General features: G+C 48.1%; 1 protein-coding gene across 3 annotated transcripts in view; it reads left to right on the top strand.

Moving 5' to 3' along the window:
- LOC115098066 (septin-4-like) overlaps positions 1–23,378 on the top strand; it is a 91,888-nt gene that overhangs the window by 8,138 nt on the left and 60,372 nt on the right. For 2 of the 3 annotated variants that reach the window (XM_029614367.1, XM_029614368.1), the window contains exons 3-4: positions 6,714–6,832; positions 20,451–20,495. In XM_029614367.1, coding sequence (XP_029470227.1) covers positions 6,811–6,832; positions 20,451–20,495 — 67 coding nt within the window. In that variant the 5' untranslated portion in view covers positions 6,714–6,810. Of the gene's footprint in view, positions 1–6,713; positions 6,833–15,995; positions 16,074–20,450; positions 20,496–23,378 lie in introns of those variants that run through there. The other variant, XM_029614366.1, reaches the window with a different exon arrangement.

The raw sequence follows: 23,378 nt of genomic DNA, 5'->3' as shown, positions 1-23,378 counted from the left end.
TAGGCCTAGGAGTTTCCCGGAAGGAGTGAACAGGAGGATACCGCATGACCCGGTTGAACACAATACATGCAGAGGCCAGACTTCTGGTGACAGTGCTTTTCTTTTGAGGATAGATGACTACAGCCCATCTGCATCAGTTCCTCATTCTCAGTGTTCAGTATAGTAGCGGTCTGAGTGGAAGACGTTGGGCGAATGCGTGGAGTACCTGACGCCATCCTCTTGGCTCCTCTGACCTCTTGTGAATGCTCACACAGACGGTGATCAATGCGACCAGCGAGGTCTATAAGGGAATCCAAGGCCTCAGGGAGTTCTCGTGCTGCTAATTCGTCCTTGATACACAGACTCAGATCTTTGAGGAATATAGCACGCAGGCAGCCCAGATCCCAGTGCAATTCGAACGAGAGAGTCCTAAACTCGATGACATAATCAGTCAGTGATCTGGAATCTTGTTGCAGGTGTAGGAGCGTAGACTTGGAGATGGCCTTTTGGCCTGGATTGTCAAAAACCGAGCGGAATAGGGCGAGGAAGCCCAGCAGGTCATTGAGGATCGGATCCGTTCGCTCCCAAAGAAGTGATGCCCAGGCCAATGCTTTTCTGTCCAGATGGGACAAAATGTATGTAGTTTTGGAAACTACATCAGGGAAATATGCAGGTGATAAGGAAAAGTGCGTGCTACACTGGTGCAAGAAACCGCTACATAACAAGGGGTCACCTGCGAAACGAGGAGGTGCTGGCAAGGGCACTGGAGGCTGGAATGGTGATGCATGTGCAGCTGAGTTAGGCTTGGCAGGCATCGGGACAGAGACCAGCCGGTTGCTCAGTTGATTTATGGTGTTAGCCAAAGTTTCTAGAATCTTTTGCTGTTCTGTAATTCGCTGGGCCAGGCCAAGGATGGCCAGAATTGCCGAAACCTGTGCCAATTCCATGGACTTGGCAATCTGTTAGGATATGTGGGTGTGTGGGCCCTGGGCCAAGGTGAGAGATGGTACCACCCACAGGGAGGAGCCCCATGAACCTCACCGTCGGGAGGTGAGGTCTCAGCTGTCGTCAGACACAGTTCAAATCTAGAATCTTTATTAAAGAGGTAGAGCAGCACTACCCACAGAGAGGGGGGTGCAAGAATAAAGTCACACAGACACAGAGGTAAAATGGGTCTTGTGGAATGGGGGATACCCAAGGAGGATAGGTGGTACTGCAGTGGTCTGCAGAACAAGGTACACCGACGAGGGTTCTCCAGCAGAGACGAGATGGTAGTGGTCCATGCAGCGGGGTATACAAACGAGGGTCCTCAGTAGAGATAGTAATGGTCCGCAGTGTGGGGTACACTGAAGAGCCCGGGGGAACGGGGCAAGCCGAAGACCTGGGCATCAGGCCCTCCAAGGAGCGGATAGCCAGAGACGAGGAGAGGGCCCCCGAGGAGCGGGTACCCAGGGCATCTCACGCCAAGGAAGCAGGAGCTGGAACAAAGGGTCCTCTGTGAGCGAGGCGGATTCAGCAATGAGGGAACTCGTTGCCAAGTCGTAGGTAGGTAGGGCCAGCCGGCTTAAATGTCCAGGAGGAATAACATCATCCAGAGGGGACGCCCCCGAGGTTCCCGCCATGACGTGCTTAAGACTGGCCAGTGCGTGCGTGCGCCTAAGGGATTCCGAGGGCAAGATGGTGGTCGGCAGCACCTGTGCCATCCAGGGAGGCTGGGAGCGGTAGGCAGGCTGGCGACAGCTGGCAGAGGCTGCAAGTCTTCCCAACATAGTCAATGTTGTGCAGAAAGAGGTGAGCAGGAGCAGTTGCAGCCGTCTGCAACCGACAGACATAACATAAAGCTTTGTAATTCCTCCAGAGAGGTTGAATTTTAGGACAATCCCACCAAATATGTATGAAAGTTCCTTGTGATATACAACCCCTCCAACAAGAATCAGGACTATCTGGCCGATTTTGCAAAACAAGGCTGGGATAAGATAAGACTAAAATAATATTTTATATTGAGCATCCAAATGAGTAGTACAAATAGAGATATGCTTGATATTGCCCCAGATATCCCCCACTGATCATCTGATATTAATCCCTGTATATCATTTTCCCAATTTTTTTGATGCAAAAACTTAGCCTTATTATTTCCCTAATTTAATTAAAAATAAAGTATTGCGATAAGTCCAGCAAATACATTTTTCTTTTGAAACATAAGCTCAATCTGATTCAATGGGCATAAAAAAGAGGCCTTATGTGACCCTACAAAATGTTGAACATGTTACCAAGGGAATATCACAATAGTAATATCAGATCACATTTTAATAATATAATCTTTTGTAATAGGTTTTGGCACTTTTTGGACCAACCCTAATAATTTTCCCTACCTTGCGTGCTGGGATTGGTAAAGCTTCCTCTATTATGAACTACTGCCCGCAGGTCTCCCAGCGAGCAGACTCACTCACCATGCCGCCTTGCTTCACCCAACGCGGCCGGACGCTGCCGTTGGGCCTTCCCACGCGGCTGGTGCCGCGGATTGAAGTTCCTTCTGCGGCCCGGAGGATGGCCTGCTTCGCCCTCTTCACCGCGGCTGGAGCCGTGGACTTTCCTGGCCATCTTCGCGGCCCGGGACCGCTGCCGACGTAGATGCCATCTTCGCGGCGCTAGGCCGTAAGCCCCGGTTCCATCCGGTGGCTGGACCCGCCCCCGGGGCTTCATGCATCGGCTGGAGCTGCTGCCGACGTCAGGGCCTTCTCCTCAGGCCCAGCCTGCGTCTACGCGATGACGCTGTGCAGGCCGCTGTCCACGGTCCTACACAGCCCTGCTTCCTGCTCCTTAGGCGCCGGCGTGCGCCTCTTCACTGAATTTAAAGGGCCAGGCACAGGAAGTGTGCTGGCCCCACCTAGAGAGTGGACTTCCTGCTTCAGCCCTATAAAGGGCTGCTCCGTCAGTCTGTCTGTCTGTCTGGGCCTTGCATCTGAGTGACATTCCTCTGGAGGCTCCTGCCTGCCAGAGCCTTGTAAGGCCTTCTGTTCTTCGTGGAGCCCCTCGTCTCTTCTGTCTTCGTACCACGTCTGCGTGTCTTGATGTCTTGCCTGAGGTCCCTGACCATGTCCTGATGTTCCGTCATGTTCTTCCACGTCCTGATGTGCCTGCCTGCCAGGATGTTCTTCCCTGCGTCTTCGTCTGGTGCTCCTGAGCCTTTTGTTCCTGTAGAGCTGTGGTTCTCGGATGATGTCGTGCCCGAGAATGGAGTGGCCTGCAGGTGGGATTGGTCCCTGTGCTCCTGAGCCTCTGTTCCCGCCAGCCATAGGTGGAGCTTCGGATGACATCGGCTCCGTCATTGGAGTTCCTCCTTGCCTGGGTCTTCCCTGCACTTGTCCCGCTCTCCTCGTGGTCCATGACCAGCCTCTTAGGGCTGTGTAGGGCACGTAGTGGGACAGGGTGGTCCGCGACTCAGTCCTGTGGGTGGGCTGAGTAGGGCGCCCTGAGAGACAGTGCCAGTGTCCTTCCGCCCTAGTTCCTCTCTCGTCTGTGATGTATTCGCTTCAACCCTCATCTGTGATGTCCTCGCTTCAGCCCTCGCCTGTGATGTCTTCTGTGTTCCAAGGACTCTGTCTGCCCTCGTCCTTGGTCCGGCCTGCCGTCCAATGCTGTTACCCAGCGGCAGGTCCGAAAGGGCTTGGAAAAGTCGGAGGACCATTCATCAATCAACATTGCGTTGTTGGTTGTCTTGGGCGTGCAGGTCCGCTTGAAGGTCAGACCTTGTTCTCTAGTCCTTGCTCCAGCCATGCTGGAACACGCCGTCAACCCTCGGGTCGGTCCTAGACGCGTCTGGGGTCGGGCTGAGGCCCAAGGGCACATTAAACACCCCGCAACGGAACAGAATGCAAGGCCTTCGAGGCCGTTCTCAACAGAATGCAAGGCCTTCGAGGCCATTCTCAACATCCTCTAGATAACCTAGGTTGAGCATGTGCAGTGTGTGGCTGGTTGTAGTTTTTGATTTTGGAAGGAGAGGAGTGTGTTGTAGCATGAAAAAAAAATATACCTAATTTTATAAAGTACACATGTAGCATTTAAAATACTGTTGCTGTGTGTACTTCTACAGCCTTTACATGTGTATTGAGAGAGAGAGAGAGAGGGCACTTCTGTACAGGGTTCACTGACACCCCTTATAAAGGTACCACTCTAGAAGGGCACTTTGAACTGGGGTGGGTATTCAGGAGGTAGGTTGGAGTTAGGGGGGCTGTTGTAACAGACACATTCAGAGGTATTCATAGTAAAATTGTCATCAGTAAAGAATTATAGCCCTTATAAGTGATGAAAAATCTAACAAGAGGAGTTGATTTGTACACTGCATTGTACAAATCTATTCCTTTACATCACTTATAAGGGCTATAATCCTTTACTGATGTCAATTTTACTATGAATACCTCTGAATGTATCTTAACACCTGAAAACCCACCGCGATTCAAAGTGCCCCTATAGAGTGGTACCTATATATAGAGTGTCAGAGTGATTCCATGCAGAGGCTCTCTCTCTTGCTCTCTCTCATGATCTTTGCAAAATTTGTGGATATGTGCATCAGTCTTGGTTCTGCCCCCAGAACACCCATGACTTGCCCCTTTTCCACCTCCTTATTCTGGGCACACATACTTGCATGGAGATGCGCTCTTCCCAGCTTCTTAAAATTCACATGTAGACCGTGTATGTGGCCATTTTTGTGCTAGCATCGCTTTTAAAATCTACCTCATAGCCTGGAAAACAAGAACAGTATCCTTGCTAGTGTCCTTATGGAGCTGGATGGGACAGCCCTTAGCAAGAAGAGAAAAGAGGAAAAGTTTTGTCTTTTGAGAGAGTTGGTTTTGTTCCTGACCTGCTCCTAGCTCAGGAGGGCAAAATCACCCCTACCTGAAGAGAATGGGATAGGGTGCTGCTTTGCTAACAGGCCGATTCAGGAAAAGTCGCGGGAGAGCGGGCAAGCACCCGCTCTCCTGTGCGCGCAATTCAGGGGGGAAGAAGATGCACATGAGGGCCCGCAGTAAAAAGAGGCGCTAGGGACACTAGCGCGTCCCTAGCGCCTCCTTTTTGACAGAGCGGCGGCTGTCAGCGGGTTTGACAACCGACGCTCAATATTTCCGGCGTCGGTTCTCGAGCCCGCCGATAGCCACGGGTTTGGAAAACGGACGCCGGCTAAATTAAGCGTCCGTCTTCTGACCCGTGGGCAGATTTTTAATTTTTTTTTACTTTTGGGGCCTCCGACTTAATATCGCTATGATATTAAGTCGGAGGGTGCACAGAAAAGCAGTTTTACCTCTTTTCTGGGCACTTTCCCGGTGCCAGCCGAAATTAACACCTACTTTTGGCAGGTGTTACTTACTGTATCACGCGGGAATAACTAATAGGGCCATCAACATGCATTTGCATGTTGCGGGCCCTATTAGTTTCGGGGGGGGGGGGGGGGGTTGCTGCGCATTTTCGACGCGTTATTACCCCTTACTGTATAAGGGGTAAAAATAGCGTATCAAAAATGTGCGTCCAAACCCGGGCTAATGGTGCTAACATCGCGCTCCATCGGCGCGCACTGTATTGTATTGGCCTGTAAGTTAGGGGCCTTAAGTTAAGGGCTTTCTAAGGGCATAACTGGGAGGAGTTGTATTAACTAGTTAAGGTAACCAGCTAACTCCAATATTCAGAGTGCAGCTGCACTATTGAATAGGCCTCTAAAGTTAGCCAGAATATGGACCTCCACATGTTTTCAGGTTCTTCAAGCTTTTACTTGGTTTCAAATTCTACACTGACAAAAAGAGACAAGAATCACAACAAAGTATAGTTTCGATACTCAGCAGTGACATTGATTCCGTTATAGGGTCAATAATGTTTTTTACTGAAATTGCAAAATAAAATGGTTTTGAATCTTTGCACATATCCACAGATGTGTAAATTTAGTTTATCTAAAGAGGAAAATTAGCAATGATATAGGACCTTTTAAAAAGCATTTGCATGCTTAAAATTGGGTTTTACATGTGTAAATGCACTTTACCCATTTAAGTGGGTTTTTGAAAATTCTTACAATATATGCCATTTGAATTGTCTGTAGGATATTCACATGTAAGTGAACTTTACACGCGTACATGGTTTTTTAAAATTGCTATGATAGTATGTTACATTTTCACATGTAACTCCGTTTAAAATTACCTCCTTAATGTATATAGAACAACAAGAAAAATGTAAATTGCACTTCACCTTTCATTGTCTCAGGTACAAACTTAGGGCCTGATTTACTAAAGCTAAGGCTTTTCTCCCATTCTGTGTCTATGCCTAGGAAATGAGGACCTTAGATTGTAAGCCCTCTGGGGACAGAGAAATACCTATGGTACCTGATTATAACTCTCCTTAAGTTACCAATGAAAAGGTGCCAGCTAAATACACAATAAATACAAATAAAGAAAAAAATATATATATAAACTGCAGGCAGCTCTGTTTATTTGAGCAGAAAATAAAGTCTGAGAATTGCTCAGCTTTCTTTTATCTAAGTTGGAATGACAAAAATTCTGCCCTGACAAGTCTGAAACAATTCTAAGTAATTGCGTAGTGTGATTTTCAGCCTGTTTTAAATTTCTAGCATAAAAATCTTTTTTTTCGCCTGCTTTACAGAAAGTTTATAATCATGTATATGCTGGCCTGATAGGCCTGAAATTTTACAGAGGATCCATCCTTATGCCATTTCCTCTCCAATTGTTGTTTAGGCCAGGACGATGCCAGGAGGGATAAACTTTCATCGACGGAATACAAACAGAGACAGCATCGACTTTGTGCAAAGCTTCCCTGGTTCCTGGATTCCAAATGGAAATCTGTTCGCCCAAAGGTAAATCTGCAAAGTCACCTGCTCAAAGGCTTCCTTGGAGATTTTCCTGCTCCTACTATTCCCTAGTAGTGCTATCAATTCAGGTGCTCTAATAGACGGAATACAAGAAATAAAAAATTGATCGGTCCACAGAAAAGATTTAATAGTAATCAAGTTTTCCACAGAGGGGCAATGTACACTAGTGAATAAAAAATCAAGAGGAGGCCCTGCCTCATGAGTACATGAATTAATCTGCTGCATCAAACTAAATTGCCCATTGATAACAGAAAATCTCTAGCAAAAATATAGCTAGGATTATCCACATGTGTACTAAAATCGCTCTACATTACCAGGTTTGGATGATTAATAGAAACATCTGAGATCAAGCACCTTTTCCTGGGAGGCAGAACCAGATCCTGGAGGGGGATAAACCAAGAGACAGGCCAAATTAAGTTTAATACCAAATTTCACTAAAAGAACATCAGAGATTCCTGAAATTGGTAGCTCTAAACTGGCACTCTTCAGGGTCAAACTGTAGATTAAAACAACTCTTCCACCTGCCTCCCCCACCTATCTTCTCTCAATCTCTATACTTAAAGCTAAAAGTATAGCCTGGCGGGCAGGCTTCTGAGCAGATCTCGTTTATTCAAAGAACATGCAGCTGATGCTCCACAATGAGGTCTGTAAGCACCATAGTTTTAGTTTTAATTAAGTATGTATTTAAATGTCCTAACCAAAGTAAATCTATTCTGGAGACTGACTAAAAAGAATGCATAAGAACAAAAGAACATAAGAAATTGCCATGCTGGGTCAGACCAAGGGTCCATCAAGCCCAGCATCCTGTTTCCAACAGAGGTCAAACCAGGCCACAAGAACCTGGCAATTACCCAAACACTAAGGGCCGGATTTTAAAAGGGTTACACGCATAAGGTACGCGCGTAACCCTTTTAAAACGCCCCTGCGCGCGCCGAATCTATTTTGCAAAGGCTCAGCGGCGCACGCAAGCCCTGTACATGCGTAAGTCCCGGGGCTTTGCAAGGGGGGCGTGTCAGGGGCGTGTTGGGTGTGCGGTGTGAATTTTGGGGCGTTCTGGGGGGCGTGTTGCGGACGTGGCGCCGGCCCAGGGGCGTGGTCAAGGCCTCCGGCCCAGCCCCCGGGTCGGGTGATGGCGTGCCAGCAGCCCGCTGGCGTGCGCAGAGTTACGCCTGCGTAACTTTCCCAACAAAGGTAGGGGGAAGGTTTAGATAGGGCCGGGGGGGGCGGGGGTTAGGTAGGGGAAGGGAGGGGAAGGTGCGGGGGGATGGAAGGGAAGCGCGCGCAGAGCTCGGCGCGCACAAGTTGCACAAATGTGCACCCCCTTGTGCGCGCTGACCCCGGATTTTATAAGATACGCGCGGCTACGTGCGTATCTTATAAAATCCGGCGTACTTTTGTTCGCGCCTGGTGCGCGAACAAAAGTACGCGTGCGCGTAGATTTATAAAATCTACCCCTAAGAAGATCCCATGCTAATGATGCAATTAATAGCAGTGGCTATTCCCTAAGTAAACTTGATTAATAGCCATTAATGGACTTCTCCTCCAAGAACTTATCCAAACCTTTTTTGAACCCAGCTACACTAACTGCACTAACCACATCCTCTGGCAACAAATTCCAGAGCTTTATTGTGCTTTGAGTGAAAAGAATTTTCTCCGATTAGTCCGATAGTTTACCTCTATATTCCTGTATTGTTAGTTAGCTGAGCAAAGGTATTCTCTTCATAAGATATTAAGATGTGACTCCGACTCCTTATTGTTCTTGTCATATGTGGTTGAAACAAAAAAATGATTAGACAGTACATATTCTGTAAAGGATATATTTGGGGCAAACACTCATAGCAGTATTGAATTTCAACCCCTGAAGCAGCCCATTGGTATGGGCGAAACTCGGCCTGAGTCGGGCAACCTTTTTGCTACATAATTAAACAAAAGGCTGTTGCCCCTATACAGGCCAGATGGGGCAGGCTGGAGTTGGACCTCATGGTGGATCGGTTTTACAGCCGCCGGAGGGAAGTTGGCTCCAAGGGCATTGACGCCCTGGTTCAACTATGGCCAATGAAGCTTCAGCTCTATGTGTTCTCCCCGTGGCCTCTCATAGGCTGGGTATTGCGTCACATCGAACATCATTCTGGCAGGATGATTTCTATGGCACCAGAGTGGCCACACCGGCTGTGGTTTGCAGATCTGGTTCATCTTGCTATAGATATGTTCCCGTTCGTTTAGCTCACCTGCATGAGCTGTTGCGACAGGGCAGATCGCTTTTGTCTAGCAGTTTGGCTAGACAAAAGCTAGACAAATCAGCTCATTACCATACCTGTACTGTACTTTGTTTGCTGGGGTGAGGTGGGGGGCAAATAATGCACAGTATTTGAAATAAGAACATAATAACATAATGTTGCGGACGTGAACCCTTAGCCTGAGGAGGAGTTGACGCTACCCAAGAGGAAGCCCCCACGGGTCCCCACCATTGGATGGCGGAGCAAACCAGGAAGCAGAGGCCAACTGGAGCTTCACCAGTACCAGGCCTCGTTCCCCGCAGGTTGAGCCCTTGGGTACCGGGGCCAGCTGGTCTTAGGCAGGCCTCCGCGTGGTTGATCCTGTGGAGGGTGCTCAAGGCAGGGAGCCAGGAAGCAGCGGAGACACAGGGTCCAATGAAGCTGGGTTCAAGACAGGGCCTGGATCCAGAAGCCCAGACAGGCTGAAGCAGGCTAGGAGTCAGGAACACGTTAAGTCCGGACTTGTAAGTAGGCAAAAACCTAAGAAAAGCCAAGTCTAAGTAGTTAGCTGGAGGAAAAGTCAGGTACAAGCTAGAGTCAGGATAGACGGCTGGAGACAAGGTCAGGTCCAAGCAAGGGTCAGAGCCAGGGAATACGTCCAAGGCGTGGTCAGGAACAAGCCAAGGTCAAAGCCAGGGAATCCGTCCAAAGTGTGGTCAGGAATAAGCAAACGTCAAGCCAGAGAATTCATCCAAAGGGTAGTCAGGAAACACAAAGCTGGAACTGAAGCACAAGGACTGGAACAGGAATGCAGGACTGGAACTAAGTCAGGTACAGGAACAGGAACAGGGACAGGAACACGAACGAGCAGCAACTAGGCACACGACTAGAAGCGTGGAGGTTTGTTGCCAAGGCAAAGACCAGATGGCGGAGTCTGCCTTAAGTAGCAAGGCCTGGAGACGTCATCATCAGGGGCCATGGGAAGGTTTCCCACTACGGCCCCTTTAAAGTTGGGGAAGGTGAGCGCCTAAGGCAGACAGACTGAAACTATGTGGTGGCGACCTCTCCCCTTGACGCACATGTGGAGACCTGACTGGGACCCGCGGAGCTGCTGGAGGAACCTGCGAGCCTAGTAGAAGCGCGGGCGCTTAGACGACTGCCTACCGCTGCCAAAGAGGAAGGGCCAGGTCCGGGACCCTGGCGTCAGGGATGAGTAGAGCTGGTCGTGGGCCTGCTGTGGCCAGGAAACACAACAGTACCCCCCCTTTATGCCCCTCTCTTGGAGTTCTGGGTTTGCCCAGATGGGCTTGGTGGAAGCACTGAAGAAGCCTTTTATCCAAGATATTACAAGCTGGTTCCCAGGAATTTTCTTTGGGGCCATACCCCTCCCAAGAGAGGAAGTACTCCCAATGGCGGCCTCTCCTCCTGACGTCCAAGGCATCTTGAACTCGGTAGAGCATGTCGGTCTCTGAGATGACTTGAGAAGGTACAGGAGCCTTACAGGAAGGCCAAGAGAGCACTAGAGGCTTGAGTAGCGAGACATGGAAGGAATTGTGTACTCCCAGTGTAGGTGGCAGACGGAGCTGGTAGGTCACTGGGCCAATATACCAAGTAACCGGGAAAGGCCCGATATACCTGTGAGTGAACCGCCGGGAGGGGAGCTCCAAACGAATATGGCAGATGCTCAGCCATACTTTGTCACCTGGTTGGAATTCAGGAACAGGTCTGTGAAGGGTGTCGGAGGATTTATTGGCACGTGTGGCCACTAGGTGCAACCGCTGGTTAGTGTGCCTCCATAAGGCCTGAAGGGTGTCCACAGTTGCCTGGGCTGCTGGAGAAGGCACAGAAAGAGGACTCAGCAAAAGAGGCCATGGCTGTCTGCCGTACACCAGAGAAAAAGGGGAGACTCCCGTGGCTGCAGCGATGTGGGAATTATGCGAGAATTCAGCCCACAGGAGTAGTTGGGCCCAGTTGTCTTGCTGGTCGTTGGAATAAACACGGAGAAAGTACTTGAGGGAGCGGTTCATCCGCTCGGCTTGGGCGTTGGCCTGGGGATGGTAGGCAGTGGTCAGGCTGATAGAAATCCCAAATTTTCTGCATAAGGAGCACCAGTAGCGGGCAACAAACTGAGGCCCCCTATTGGAGGCAATGTCTACAAGTAACCCATGGAGACGGAAAACATGGAGGAAGAACAGACGTGCAAGTTCAGGTGCTGAAAGCAAGGCAGAAAATGGCACAAAATGAGCCATCTTGGAGAACCTGTCCATGATCACCCAGATGACAGTGTTCCCCATTGACATTGGAAGGTCCACCATGAAATCAGTGGACAAGTGAGTCCAGGGTTCTTCAGGGGCAGGTAGAAGATGCAGCAGGCCCACCGGAGGCTTTTGTTGGGCACACGTAGGACAAGAGTCTATGTAGGCACGTGTGTCAGAGGACATGGTGGGCCACCAATAGTAGCACTGTAAGAGGGACAAAGTCCGAGCACATCCAGGATGGCCAGCTACTCTAGAGTTTTGTGCCTACTGTAGCACTTTTTCACGAAGTCTGCAGGGCACCACTGTTTTCCCTGCAGGTATGGTCACGGTGGCGGACAAAGAGATACAGGCAGGATCAATTATGTGGCGAAGCTCTTCTTGGGAGTCTTCGGGTTTGAAGGAACGAGTCAGGGCATCAGCCCGGAGATTCTTCTCGGCAGGACGGTATCGAAGGTTGAAGTCAAATCGGGTGAAGAATAATGCCCAGCGGGCCTGGCGATCATTTAAACGCTGGGCGTGCCAGAGATGCTCAAGGTTCTTGTGGTCTGTGAAAATTGTAAACCGATGTTGGGCGCCCTCCAGCCAGGGGCGCCATTCCTCGAGAGCTAGTTTCATTGCAAGGAGTTCTCGATCCCCGATGCTATAATTTCGCTCCAGGGGGGAGAACTTGTGGGAATAGAAGGAGCAAGTTCACTGAACCCCTTTTGGGGAATGCTGACTTAGCACCGCCCCAGCTCCGATGACGGAGGCGTCAACTTCAACAATGAAGGGGTGATTCGGTTCCGGGTGACGCAGGCAAGGCCCTAACAAGAAGGTGTCTTTCAGGGCTGGAATGCGGCAATCGCCTCTGGTATCCAATTCTTCGTATTGCTACCCTTGAGGGTAAGGGCCGTGAGAGGTGTGGCAACCAGAGAATAATTGGCTATGAAGTGGCGGTAGTAGTTGGTAAAACCAAGGAACCGCTGGAGTGCTCGAAGGCCCGTAGGTTGGGGCCAGTCTTGGATGCTTCGTAGCTTACTGGGGTCCATGGAGAAGCCATGTTGGGAAATGATATAACTCAGGAAGGGTAGGCTCTGTTTTTCAAACAAGCACTTATCTAACTTGGTAAATAGGTTATTCTCCCACAGGCGCTGCAGCACCGTGTGGACATCCAAACGATAGGTGGCAAGATCCTTAGAAAAAATAAGGATGTCATCTAAGTAGGCGACGACCTTCACATAGAGGAGGTCGCAAAAGCCAAATGACATCACAAGTTATTCGTAATGTCTATCCCTGGTATTAAACGCTATCTTCCAGACATCTTTGGGACAGATACGAACCAGGTTGTAGGCTCCTCGCAAGTCCAGCTTGGTAAAGATAGTCGCTCCTTGGAGGCAATCAAACAACTCATTAATCAAGGGCAGAGAGTACTTATCCTTGCGAGTGATGGCATTCAAGCCACGATAGTCTATGCATGGTCGTAATGACCCATCCTTCTTGGTGACAAACAAGAAGCCTGCACCAGCATGCGACGTGGAGGGAAGGATAAAGCCTTTAGCCAAGTTTTCTCAGATATAGTCTGACATAGCTTGGGTCTCTGGTACAGACAAAGGGTAGGTTCTGCCCTAGGGGGTGTGGTACCCAGCAATAGATCAATGGGGCAGTCAAACTCACGGTGTGGTGGAAGGATATCAGCCTTATGTTTCAAGAACACATCCCCAAAATCAACATATGGTGCAGGAAGGCCTGAGACAGTAACCACTAGCAGGATCACTGAAGGTTCTATTCTCCTGAGGCAAATGCGATGACAACCAGCACTCCATTCAGCGAGTTGTAGGGTTTCCCTATCAAAGTGGGGTGAGTGGTGCTGAAGCCATGGTAACCCTAACACCACTGGATGGATGAATTTATCCAGGATGAAGAATTCTACCTCCTCCTCGTGCAGAGTTCCAGTGAGCAGGTGGATGGGAACGGTGACTTGAGAGATTCTTCCTGGTAGAGGGTTGCCATGAATGGAGGCAATAAGTAGTGGTTTCTCAATGGGACAGGTAGAAATGCCTAGGAGTTGGACCAAATCCTTCACAAGGAAGTTCCCGCCGACTCCTGAATTGACCAAAGCCAAGGTGGGGAAGGAACAAGAGTTCCAGGTCAAGGTAACGTTAGCAGGGGGGCTGGAGTAGTAGCACCCAAGTTCAGGACCTCTACTGAATTTAGGCCAGAGAGTTTCCCGGACGAAAAGGACATGACTGCAGGCGGTGTCCTGCAGCTCCGCAGTACAAGCACAGACCCGAATGCCTCCACCTAAGGCGCTCCTCAGGGGTGAGGTGTCCACGTCCCAACTGCATGGGTTTTTCCAGCTTAGACGGCGGAACTCCGCTGGATGCGGATCTTGCCGCAGGTGAAAAGTGAGAACGTTCAGCAGTGGGGCGCCGGGGTACCTGGGCCTCCTGGTGGTGTTCTTGGAGGTGATGGTCTATGCGACCCGCAAGGTCGATGAGATCCTCGAGAGAGGAGGGTACTTCGCGAGCTGCAACTTTATCTTTGATTTGAGGTGACAGGCCATCTAGGTAAATGGCTCGGAGGCAATCCTCCTGCCAGCCCAACTCCGTAGCGAGAGCCCGGAATTCTATGGTATATTCATTGAGTGCTCGGTGACCTTGCCGCAAATGTAGAAGATTCAAACAAGCCGTAGCCTGCCTCCCTGGATCATTAAAGGTCCGATGAAAGGTAGTCACAAAACATGATAGTTCCTGGAGAAGAGAGCCTGCACGCTCCCATAAGGGAGATGCCTATGCCCTCTAGGCATGAGAGGATGAAGTTTACCTTCGTAAGGTCGTCCTGGAAGACAGAGGGCTGCAGGGCAAACTGCATGTAGCATTGATTGATGAAGCCTCTGCAGAGCTTTGGATCCCCATTGAAACGGGGTGGAGCGGGCAGGGCGAGCAAAGCTCAGGCTGGGGTAGCCGGTGCCTGAGAGCTGAGTGGTACAGTCGTAGGAGCCACAGAACCAGTATGAGAGTCCAAACAGGCGATGAGGCGTTCAATGGAGGTAGCCACGCCTCCAAGAACCGCTGCTATTTCTGGATCTTCAAGACCAGGCCCGGAATGGCCTGGAGGGCGGATGGCTCCGTTGAGTCCATGGACTTGGTAATCTGGTGTGGAGATGCACCTTTAGCCCAAGGTGGAGTTGACGCTACCCGTGGGGAAGCCTTCCCAGGTCCCCACCATCGGGAGGCAGAGCAGAATGGGAAGCGGAGGCCAACTGGAGCTTCGCCAATACCAGCCCTTGTTCCCCTCAGGTTGAGCCCTTGGGTACCGAGGCCGGCTGGTCTTAGACGGGCCACCACGTGGTTGATCCCGTGGAGGGTGCTCAAAGTAGGGAGCCAGGAAGCAGCAGAGACACAGGGTCCAATGAAGCTGGGTTCAAGACAGGGCCTGGATCCAGAAGCCCGGACAGGCTGAAGCAGGCTAGGAGTCAGGAACACGTAAGTCCGGGCTTGTAAGTAGGCAAAAGCCTAAGAAAGGCCAAGTCCAAGTAGTCAGCTGGAGGCAAAGTCAGGTACAAGCTGGAGTCAGGGCAGGTGGCTGAAGACAAGGTCAGGTACAAGCTGAAGTCAGGGCAGGCGGCTGGAGACAAGGTCAGGTACAAACTGAAGTCAGGGCAGGCGGATGGAGACAAGGTCCGGTACAAGCTGAAGACAGGGCAGGTGGCTGGAGACAAGGTCAGGTCCAAGCAAGGGTCTGAGCCAGGCATGGTCAGGAACAAGCGAGGGTCAAAGCCAGAGAATCCGTCCAAAGCGTGGTCAGGAACAAGCAAGGGTGAAGCCAGAGAATCCGTCCAAAGGGTAATCAGGAAACAGGAAGCTGGAACTGAAGCACAAGGACTGGAACAGGAATGCAAGACTGGAACTAAGTCAGGTACAGGAAAAGGAACAGGAACAGATACAGGAACACGAATGAGCAGCAACTAAGCACTCGATTGGAAGCGTGGAGACCTGTTGCCAAGGCAAAGACCGGATGGCGGAGCCTGCCTTAAGTAGCAAGGCCCGGAGACGTCATCATCCAGGGCCGCGGGAAGATTTCCCGCCACAGCCCCTTTAAAGTTGGGGAAGGTGTGCACCTAAGGCAGACAGACTGAAACTACGTGGTGGCAGCCTCTCCCCTTGACGTACGTGGGGAGACCTGACTGGGACCGGAAGAGGCTGCCGGAGGAACCTGGGAGTGTAGCAGGAGTGCAGGCAACTGCCTACCGCTGCCAAAGAGGAAGGGCCAGATCCAGGGGTGAGTAGAGCCGGTCGCGGCCAGGAAATGCAATACATAAGGCTTGCCATATTGGGTCAGACCAAGGGCCCATCAAGCCCAGTATCCTTTTTCTAACAGTGGCCAATCCAGGTCACAAGTACCTGGCAGTGGTAGATACAGAGCATTATTTCTGTGTTAAGGCGTTTACTGTGTGATAAAGCCCTAACACAGTTTAATAAATGACCTTCTAAGTTGTACTAGAAGCAATGGAAGGTGAACTGATTTCATTCTTATCTTCATTCATATCAGTCCCATCATGCACCTGAGTGCCCACCTATTAGACGGAATGGAGAATGATGTCACAGAATGACTGTTGCCTTTGTGATATCAGAAAACTGCAGAGCTCATGTGATTTGCTATGCAGCATACAATAAAGCAGGTGAAAGTCTTTCTGTCTGGAAATAACTGATATGGATCCTTCATCTTATGATTTGGACCAAGGCATGGATTCAGAAGGAACATTCTTCATGGGTATGCTTATACATTGCAGTGCATACTCCTATAAAGAATTCCTGTTATAGGAGAAGAGATACACAGCCGACCCTACTGTGCTATCTCAGATCTCACTCGATCTGTTGTCTTCTCCCTCCTCGCTTGATTTTTTCCTATTCTGTGTCTATGGGAAAAATGCTTAATAAATATGGCCCTAAGTGCAGTAGCCACATATTTGGAACCTGCTATTTGTGCAGGCCAAGGAACAGGGATAAAACTACGTGCTAGATTTCAAAATTCATTTCCACATGTGTAGTTTACTCCTCCAAACTAAAATGCCCCTTAGAACTCTTCTTTTAAATCTGGCTAAAAGTACATGTATTGTGAAAAGGCACGTGTACCTGTACCTGCTATGCAGCGAGCAGGATTCAGTCTGGGGGATCTAGCTAGCTAATCTTCAGGATTCCTCTGGCATGGCTGCAGCCTCTGCTGCTCCTCCAGTCTCTCACCCTCCTTTCAATCTCCAACCTCTGTGGAAACTTCTGAAAGTCAAGAAGGAATGAACTTAAGGGGCAAATATTTCAACATTACCCAGATTTTTGGTGCATGAATCTAGATACTTGTTCCTCCTGGTACGAGTGGTGAGTGAAAAATGTCCCAGATTCATCCACCCAAAACTCTGGTAGACTTGGTATAGAGATGTGTGCCACCTTAAGCTCATTCCTTCCTGACTTGCATTTAGTTCTCCTCCCTCAAAATTGACAGATCTGGAACTTGGGCGAATCCTTTTCTGGCATTGCCAACATCTGTATTCTGGAAGAGAGACGGACACAAAGGCACAAGTGCAAAAGGAAAGTGAATCAAAGCAAGCTAGTGAAGGAAAAGGCCGTGGCAATAAGCCGCGCGTTCAGACTGGGAGCTGAAATTCAGCGCAGTTTCTTAATGCACATACTAAAAGGATAACTCCCGATGCAGTAAGCAGATGGCATGCTAATGCATCGGGAGTTAAAAAAAATGTGCCAACCCAAATTAAAATGTTAGGGGTGAATTTTAAAAGCCCGACGCACACCAAAGCCTGGAGATATGTGGAGAAGTTGGACAGGCGCGTGCTGCACGTATTTTAAAAAGCGCACACGTATGTGCGCATCTCCCGCTCCACGCACAAAAATTGGTTGGGGCATGGTCTGAATGGGGCATGGGCATTCCAGGATTTCTCAATGAATTCAGCATGTAAATACTTGCACGCACCGGAGGCCCCTGCCTCATAACTTTGCTTCTGCTATGGATGGTGTGGAAGTCAGAAAACAAAAAAACACTAAAGAAGTGGGCGGGGTTTTAAGGGTCAAGGCTAACAGGGTTAAAGGGAGGCTAATTAACGGGGGGGGGGGGGGGGGGGGGGGCTGATCCCTTAACTGGGTGAACTGGGAACGAACTGGTTTAATTGGAAATTGCATCAGCACGCGTGTCTACTGAAATCCCCCCACTTAAGCTGTAGAGGTGGCATTTCACATGCACACATCCATATACAACTGCGAGCACATGTACACGTGTACAGCCTATTTTATACCGTGCCCGCGAATACGCGCGTATGTTATAAAATGGCCGCGACCTTTGGCAGGATCCGGCATACGCGTGTACAGGTTCGCGAACGCACTGGCATCCAAGTTACCGTCTTAGAGCTTAGTTATGATTGCAGATTTATTTAAATTTAGGCTTTGAAATGCACTTCATTTTGGCGAGTTGTATTGTGATTTTGTTGCTTTTCAAATTTGTTTATACCTTTGAAATGTGAAGCCACAAGTGACCTATTTGTATGTTAAGTTTTCGAATATTTTGTTACCCGCTCTGAATGAATTCCTTATTCAAAAAGCAGGAAATAAATCCAAGCAATAAATAAATAAGTATTCTCTACTTATATGAGGACCCTTGTCTCTAAACAAACCAAAATGGCTTTGGTGGAATTTGGTGCTTCAGAGGCTCTTACACTCTGCAGGGCCAGATTTAAAATGATGGTACCTATAGGCAGAGGACACAGGGTAGGGGGATTTTCCCACTGGAAATCAGAGAGCAGTAGGGGAAGTCCCAATTGTCAGGCACTTTCACAATTTGGCACCCCAAGGCACATGCCTATGTTGCCTATGCCTGTCTAGATCTGGGACTTTGCTTCCATACTATGAACATGAACCTTGCCTATTAACATTCAGAAAAAGGCTTAAGACTTGGCTATTTAAACAAGCCTTTCCCAAAACTTATATCCAAGGAGAGATCCTACTGCAATCAAGCACTCCAGAGTCTATTATCCATTGAGAGACCTTACTGCACATTGTAAATAAATTCCATAAAAGAGACATTACTGCACAATGTAAACAATCTACCTCTGTAAAGATTTATATTTATTCTTGTCTATTCCTGTCCTCTTCCTCTCCCAGTTTCAACAACCTTGTTATATTGTAACTTTTTTACTTCCTCTGCACTGGTTAAAAAAAAAAGTTATTGCACCCCCTGTTAATTGTAAACCGGCATGATATGATTGCATCATGAATGCCGGTATAGAAAAGCTTTAAATAAATAAATAAATAAATAAATAAATAAATAACATTAATGTTCATAGCTTTCCAGATTATGCCCTTTCCCCCCCCCCCCCCATTTCTCTAGAAGTGATTAAAGATTCACTTACCCTGAATACTTTAACTTATTATTCCTTACGGCTTTGTTCACTCATCCCCAACAATCCTGTGTCCTTCTCAGTATGTTTGCCAATCTGCTTTGGAAGCTGCTGTGCCCTTTTCTTCGACAGATTAATCCTAGTTCTGTTTAGACATCATCCCATGGCCCAGGAAGCCGAAACGCTCTTATCAACATCACCTATGCAGCCATTCATTCGTCTACAAAATGTGAGCTTTCCTGCCTGGGTCTTTATCCTTGTCTGGGCGGACTGAGGAGAATAGCACCTGTGCACCTAGAAGGCTTTTACCTTCTCTCCCAGAGCCATGGAGTCGCTTTTGATGCACTGCATGTGGTACCCAGCACAACATGGATGAGCGGCGTCGGACAGTAATCAGTAGGCCTGAGGATTTTTAGCCGTTCTCGCCCTAATGTCTCAGATCTTGGCACCCCAGCAGACTGCACACTTCCCAGGACAACATGTCTGTTCAGTACATGGATGCCTCCATGCCCCTCAGAAATGAGTCACCAGACGCCACCATCTCCACCTTCTAGGTGCAGTGGTAGATTAGTGTTTATATGCTTTTATTTTATCTACTTTATTGAGTTTTTTCAAAATGTAATATGAGCTCACCATGATTATAAATCTGATCATGTCAATCTGCCAGCTGGTTTTCCAGCATGTGTACTGACCTTGTGTCTATGAGTGTCTCTATTCCTTTTTGGCTATAATAACCTTTTTTAGGCTTTATGAAATCTTTCTTGCTTGGGACCATATAAATCATTATTTGTATTACTACACTTTTTTGTGTGATTGTTTTTACGGTGGCATTATCTCCACTCTAGACAGATGCATAGAACTCTCCAACATTTGTTCTTAGCATTAGGCTTTTTGGATTTTTTTTTGTCATCAGTGTGTACCATAATCTGTTTATTGTTTTCAAATTGAATCATGCTGATTATATTACTTGTTTCTCACTCTAACCTATCACATTTGTACCACCAGGTATAAAGCAAAGATAAAGACAATGAGAGAATATAGTTAAGGAGATCCCTTCATTTTGTAACAGCAGTAAAACTGTTGGGGGTTTACGTCTGCAGTAATCTCACAGAACATAAGACTCCTACAGGCACAGCTAGCACCTGATCACGTTCATCATGTCCTGACGCTGGCCGAGGTTCCCTTCATGTTACCCAGCATAATAAATAATGGTGCTCTCCTAAAGTATTTCTACTGCAAAACCCTTTCCAAATTCTTGATTACACATGATCAAATAATAAAGCACTGAAAAGAATTACTGCAGAGAACAAAATTTGTTTCTGTAAAATAATATGAATATTATACGAAAAGTAAGTATTTCTGTTGTTGAAAATTCTGTTTTACTCTTGCTGGGCTGCAGAAGAGAATACTCACTGCATTCACGCAGAGTGAAGGGACACAAATACTGAAGGGCAATCAGAGTCAACCATACAGACAGCAATCCATTTCCTGTGTATACAATATATCCCATAGACTGCTTTTTCAAAGATCTCAGACTGACCACATAAGAAAAAAAAGCCTTTAATTGTTGGGGGAATGCAGGTTTTTGTTAGGTTACAGACATTATTCAGAAGTATTATTCAAAATAATAAACTTATAGAATTGTATTTGAATCTTCACATAGATACAGATATTTTCAGAATAAATACCTGTCCCAAAGGATAGAAATTAACTATGCAAGCAGCGTCTAAATTCTTCTTTATTTTTTACAGGTTCCACCAACAACAGCAACGCTCAGATTGTCTGGTGGGTGACAGGTAAATATTCAGCTAGCATGTACAGATAATGTGCCTTCTCCAGCCAGGGCACACGATGGAGCCCATGTAATAAGATGTGTGCTGAAATCGGCACTATTTTTCTGTGTGCATTATTTTGAGCAAGCGCGGGATGTAATGGCATGCAAATTAATATACATAAATGGATGCACGCAAGACCAAATACATGTGCCAATACCCGCATAAGCCCTGACGCAGAAAGCTGCGGGGAAAAACAGGCACTAAAATAGGTGCTAATGGAAAAATGTTGCAGATTAATTTCTAATGATTTCAGGTTACTACTATTCAAAAATAAATTGTTTCAGCTCCTACTGGCCCTTTTACTCCATTGCTGGCATTCGTGTGGCTGTGAGTCCCGTGCAGCCTTTTTCTCGCCAGGCGCCCGCTTGGCACAGATCAGCCCTGTCAGGAGGGAGTAGGAACTGGGACGGATTGACTATAGACAAAAGCACCAACACCGCCCGGAGCCGCAGCATCACGGGGGGAGGGGGGGGGACTGGGACAAAAAGCCACCAAAACAGTAGGAGTGATCGCGATCAGCAAACCCCAGGCACCCAGCGAGGAAAAAGGCTGTACGGACACACAGCCTGGCATCAAAAAACTATTTAGGAAAAATGAAGGGAATTTAAAGTAGCTCAGCAAAGCTAATGACAACTAATGCCAGCAATGGGGTAAAAGGGCTTTCAGACAGGCGCGTTCACTTAACTCCTGCCCTGACCCAGGCGATAAAAAAACCTTGCACTAACCAATCTCCCTGCTAGCACGGCTCCCTACATGGCCCATGAATAGATAATTGCCTCCTTTACATGCCATTTGCATGCACTCATGCAAAACCTGCCACAGGTTTTTGCCTGGGCGTGTGTGTGTGCATGTGTTTTTTTTCCCAAGCTAAATGTGTTATTACGTATGTGCATAAGATTAGCACGGAAAACCATGCACAATTACCCCCACAAAAACCCGTGGCAGGTTTTGTGCCGCTTATTTCATTGGACCCCTACACTTAATAATACTAGCAATGTAACAATTTATCAAAGGAGTGTAAACTGCCCTACCTCTTCCACTATTTTATCCCTGCTGTTTAGCCTGGAATCAGCAGACTTTTTCTTTATTTTATTTTTATTTTGATAAATATATGATATTTTGTATGAAGCCATTCAGTACAAAATGACTTGTACAGCATCGCTCAAAGGTATCAATGGTACGCCATAAGCGCAGAAACTAACAGTCTTGCAATACTGCTAAAAATGTGACTGGAGATGTGAGCAGGCAGGGTGGGGGCAGAACTGGCACCAGCCCTTTTAACTTCCTATTTCTTGAAATGAAAGGGGTTGATGGGGGGAAGCTGCAGGCTCAGACGGTAGGGCCGAGCCATTTGGAGCTCAGGTAGGGAGGAGAAGGGCCCAGTAAACCTGCAATCTGTTGTTTTTATTTTCTAAACCCCGCAGCTTCACTTTAACCGATTATATTCTTTTGAACACAGCTGGTTAAGTCTAAAGTTATCTGTTTAACCAGAGCCTAACAACTTTACATCTAACCGGCAATATTTAAAAATATATCCAGTTAGGTTTAAAGTTAACTAGCTACGATTAGCCAGATAACTTTAATGGGGGGTAGTTTATTCCCACTGAATATCCCAGATAACTTATCTGGCTAACTTGAGCTGGATAGATTATCTGTTTCCGGGGTTTTGAATATTGGCCTCAACCAAGCGCCTCTTTCTCCTCCCTGCCTACTCTCCAAATCCTTCCAGAATTGATAATGGCCTTTGTTGTACCCACGCCTTGGGATAAAGGAGGATCTCACTGCAAAGGGTATCATCAAATAATACTTTTTATTTCACAGTGCTGGGGTTACCAACAGTCAGAATAAAACAAGTAAAGCTCTCTGATTTCTCAGGGTACATGGGTTTCTTATAGGGGTGTGAGGGAAAAAAATGTTTGTTTTCATTTTCGGAAGGTTTTTTCCCCACTAATTTTAGCAAGTGGAATTTTGACTCTTTTCATTTGTGTGAAAAAAAAAAAAAACGAATCAAAAATAAATAAAAATCCCCTAAAAAACAGACAAACAAAAAAAGAAAGGGCATACAGGGCCTCTCACCCACCCAGAAAAATGCCTGGGCCAGGATCCCCCTGGCCCCCACTTACCTGGTCCAGTGGGGATCTGTCGGTGAGGCCTAGGTCCAAGCCAAAGCCTTGGGCTTGCGAAGGATGAGAACGCAATAGGTCACCAAGTCCTTGGCCTACGCAAGGCTGAGGCCTGGGCCCAAAGCTGCTGCTGAGGCCTAGGCCCAGGCTGTAGCCTCAGTTTTGTGTAGGCTGCAACTGTGGTAGATTGTTGTGACCTTGGCCTTGTTCTACCCAATGCCGAGGCTTGGCCTAGTCTGGAGCCCAGGCCCGACACAGCGCCCAGCCCAGAGACTGGGTCCCAACTTGAGGCCTCGACCCAGACCCAGGCCCATCGCCAGGGACTGGCCCAGAGGCCAAGTCCCAATGCTTGGGCATTGGCCTAGGCCAGGTCCCAGACCCAGGCCCGACACTACAATTTGACCCAGAAGCTGAGTCCCAATGCTGGGGTCTTGACCCGCAATGCTGTGACCCGGCCCAAAGACAGGGTCCTGACACCTCTGGGCCTCAGCCCGGGGTCAGGCCCAGGCCTTGAAGCTCAAACCTTGGTTGACTTTCTTCAGCACTTGAAAGCCAATTGATACCATTCGCTGGGGTTGTGCCTGAGTTAATTAACTCTGGCACATTTACCCCTGCAGACGGTGCCATTTTGATGTACCACATTGTACAGCATTGCCATACATCAAATGGCGTTGTCTGCCGGGGTGAATGTTCCGGAGTTAATTAACTCAGGTATGATTCC

The sequence above is a fragment of the Rhinatrema bivittatum genome, chromosome 8 (genome assembly GCF_901001135.1).
Source record: "Rhinatrema bivittatum chromosome 8, aRhiBiv1.1, whole genome shotgun sequence".
Lineage (NCBI taxonomy): Eukaryota > Metazoa > Chordata > Amphibia > Gymnophiona > Rhinatrematidae > Rhinatrema > Rhinatrema bivittatum.
Note: the sequence above shows the minus strand (reverse complement) of the source record. Positions and strands in the feature narration are given on the sequence as shown.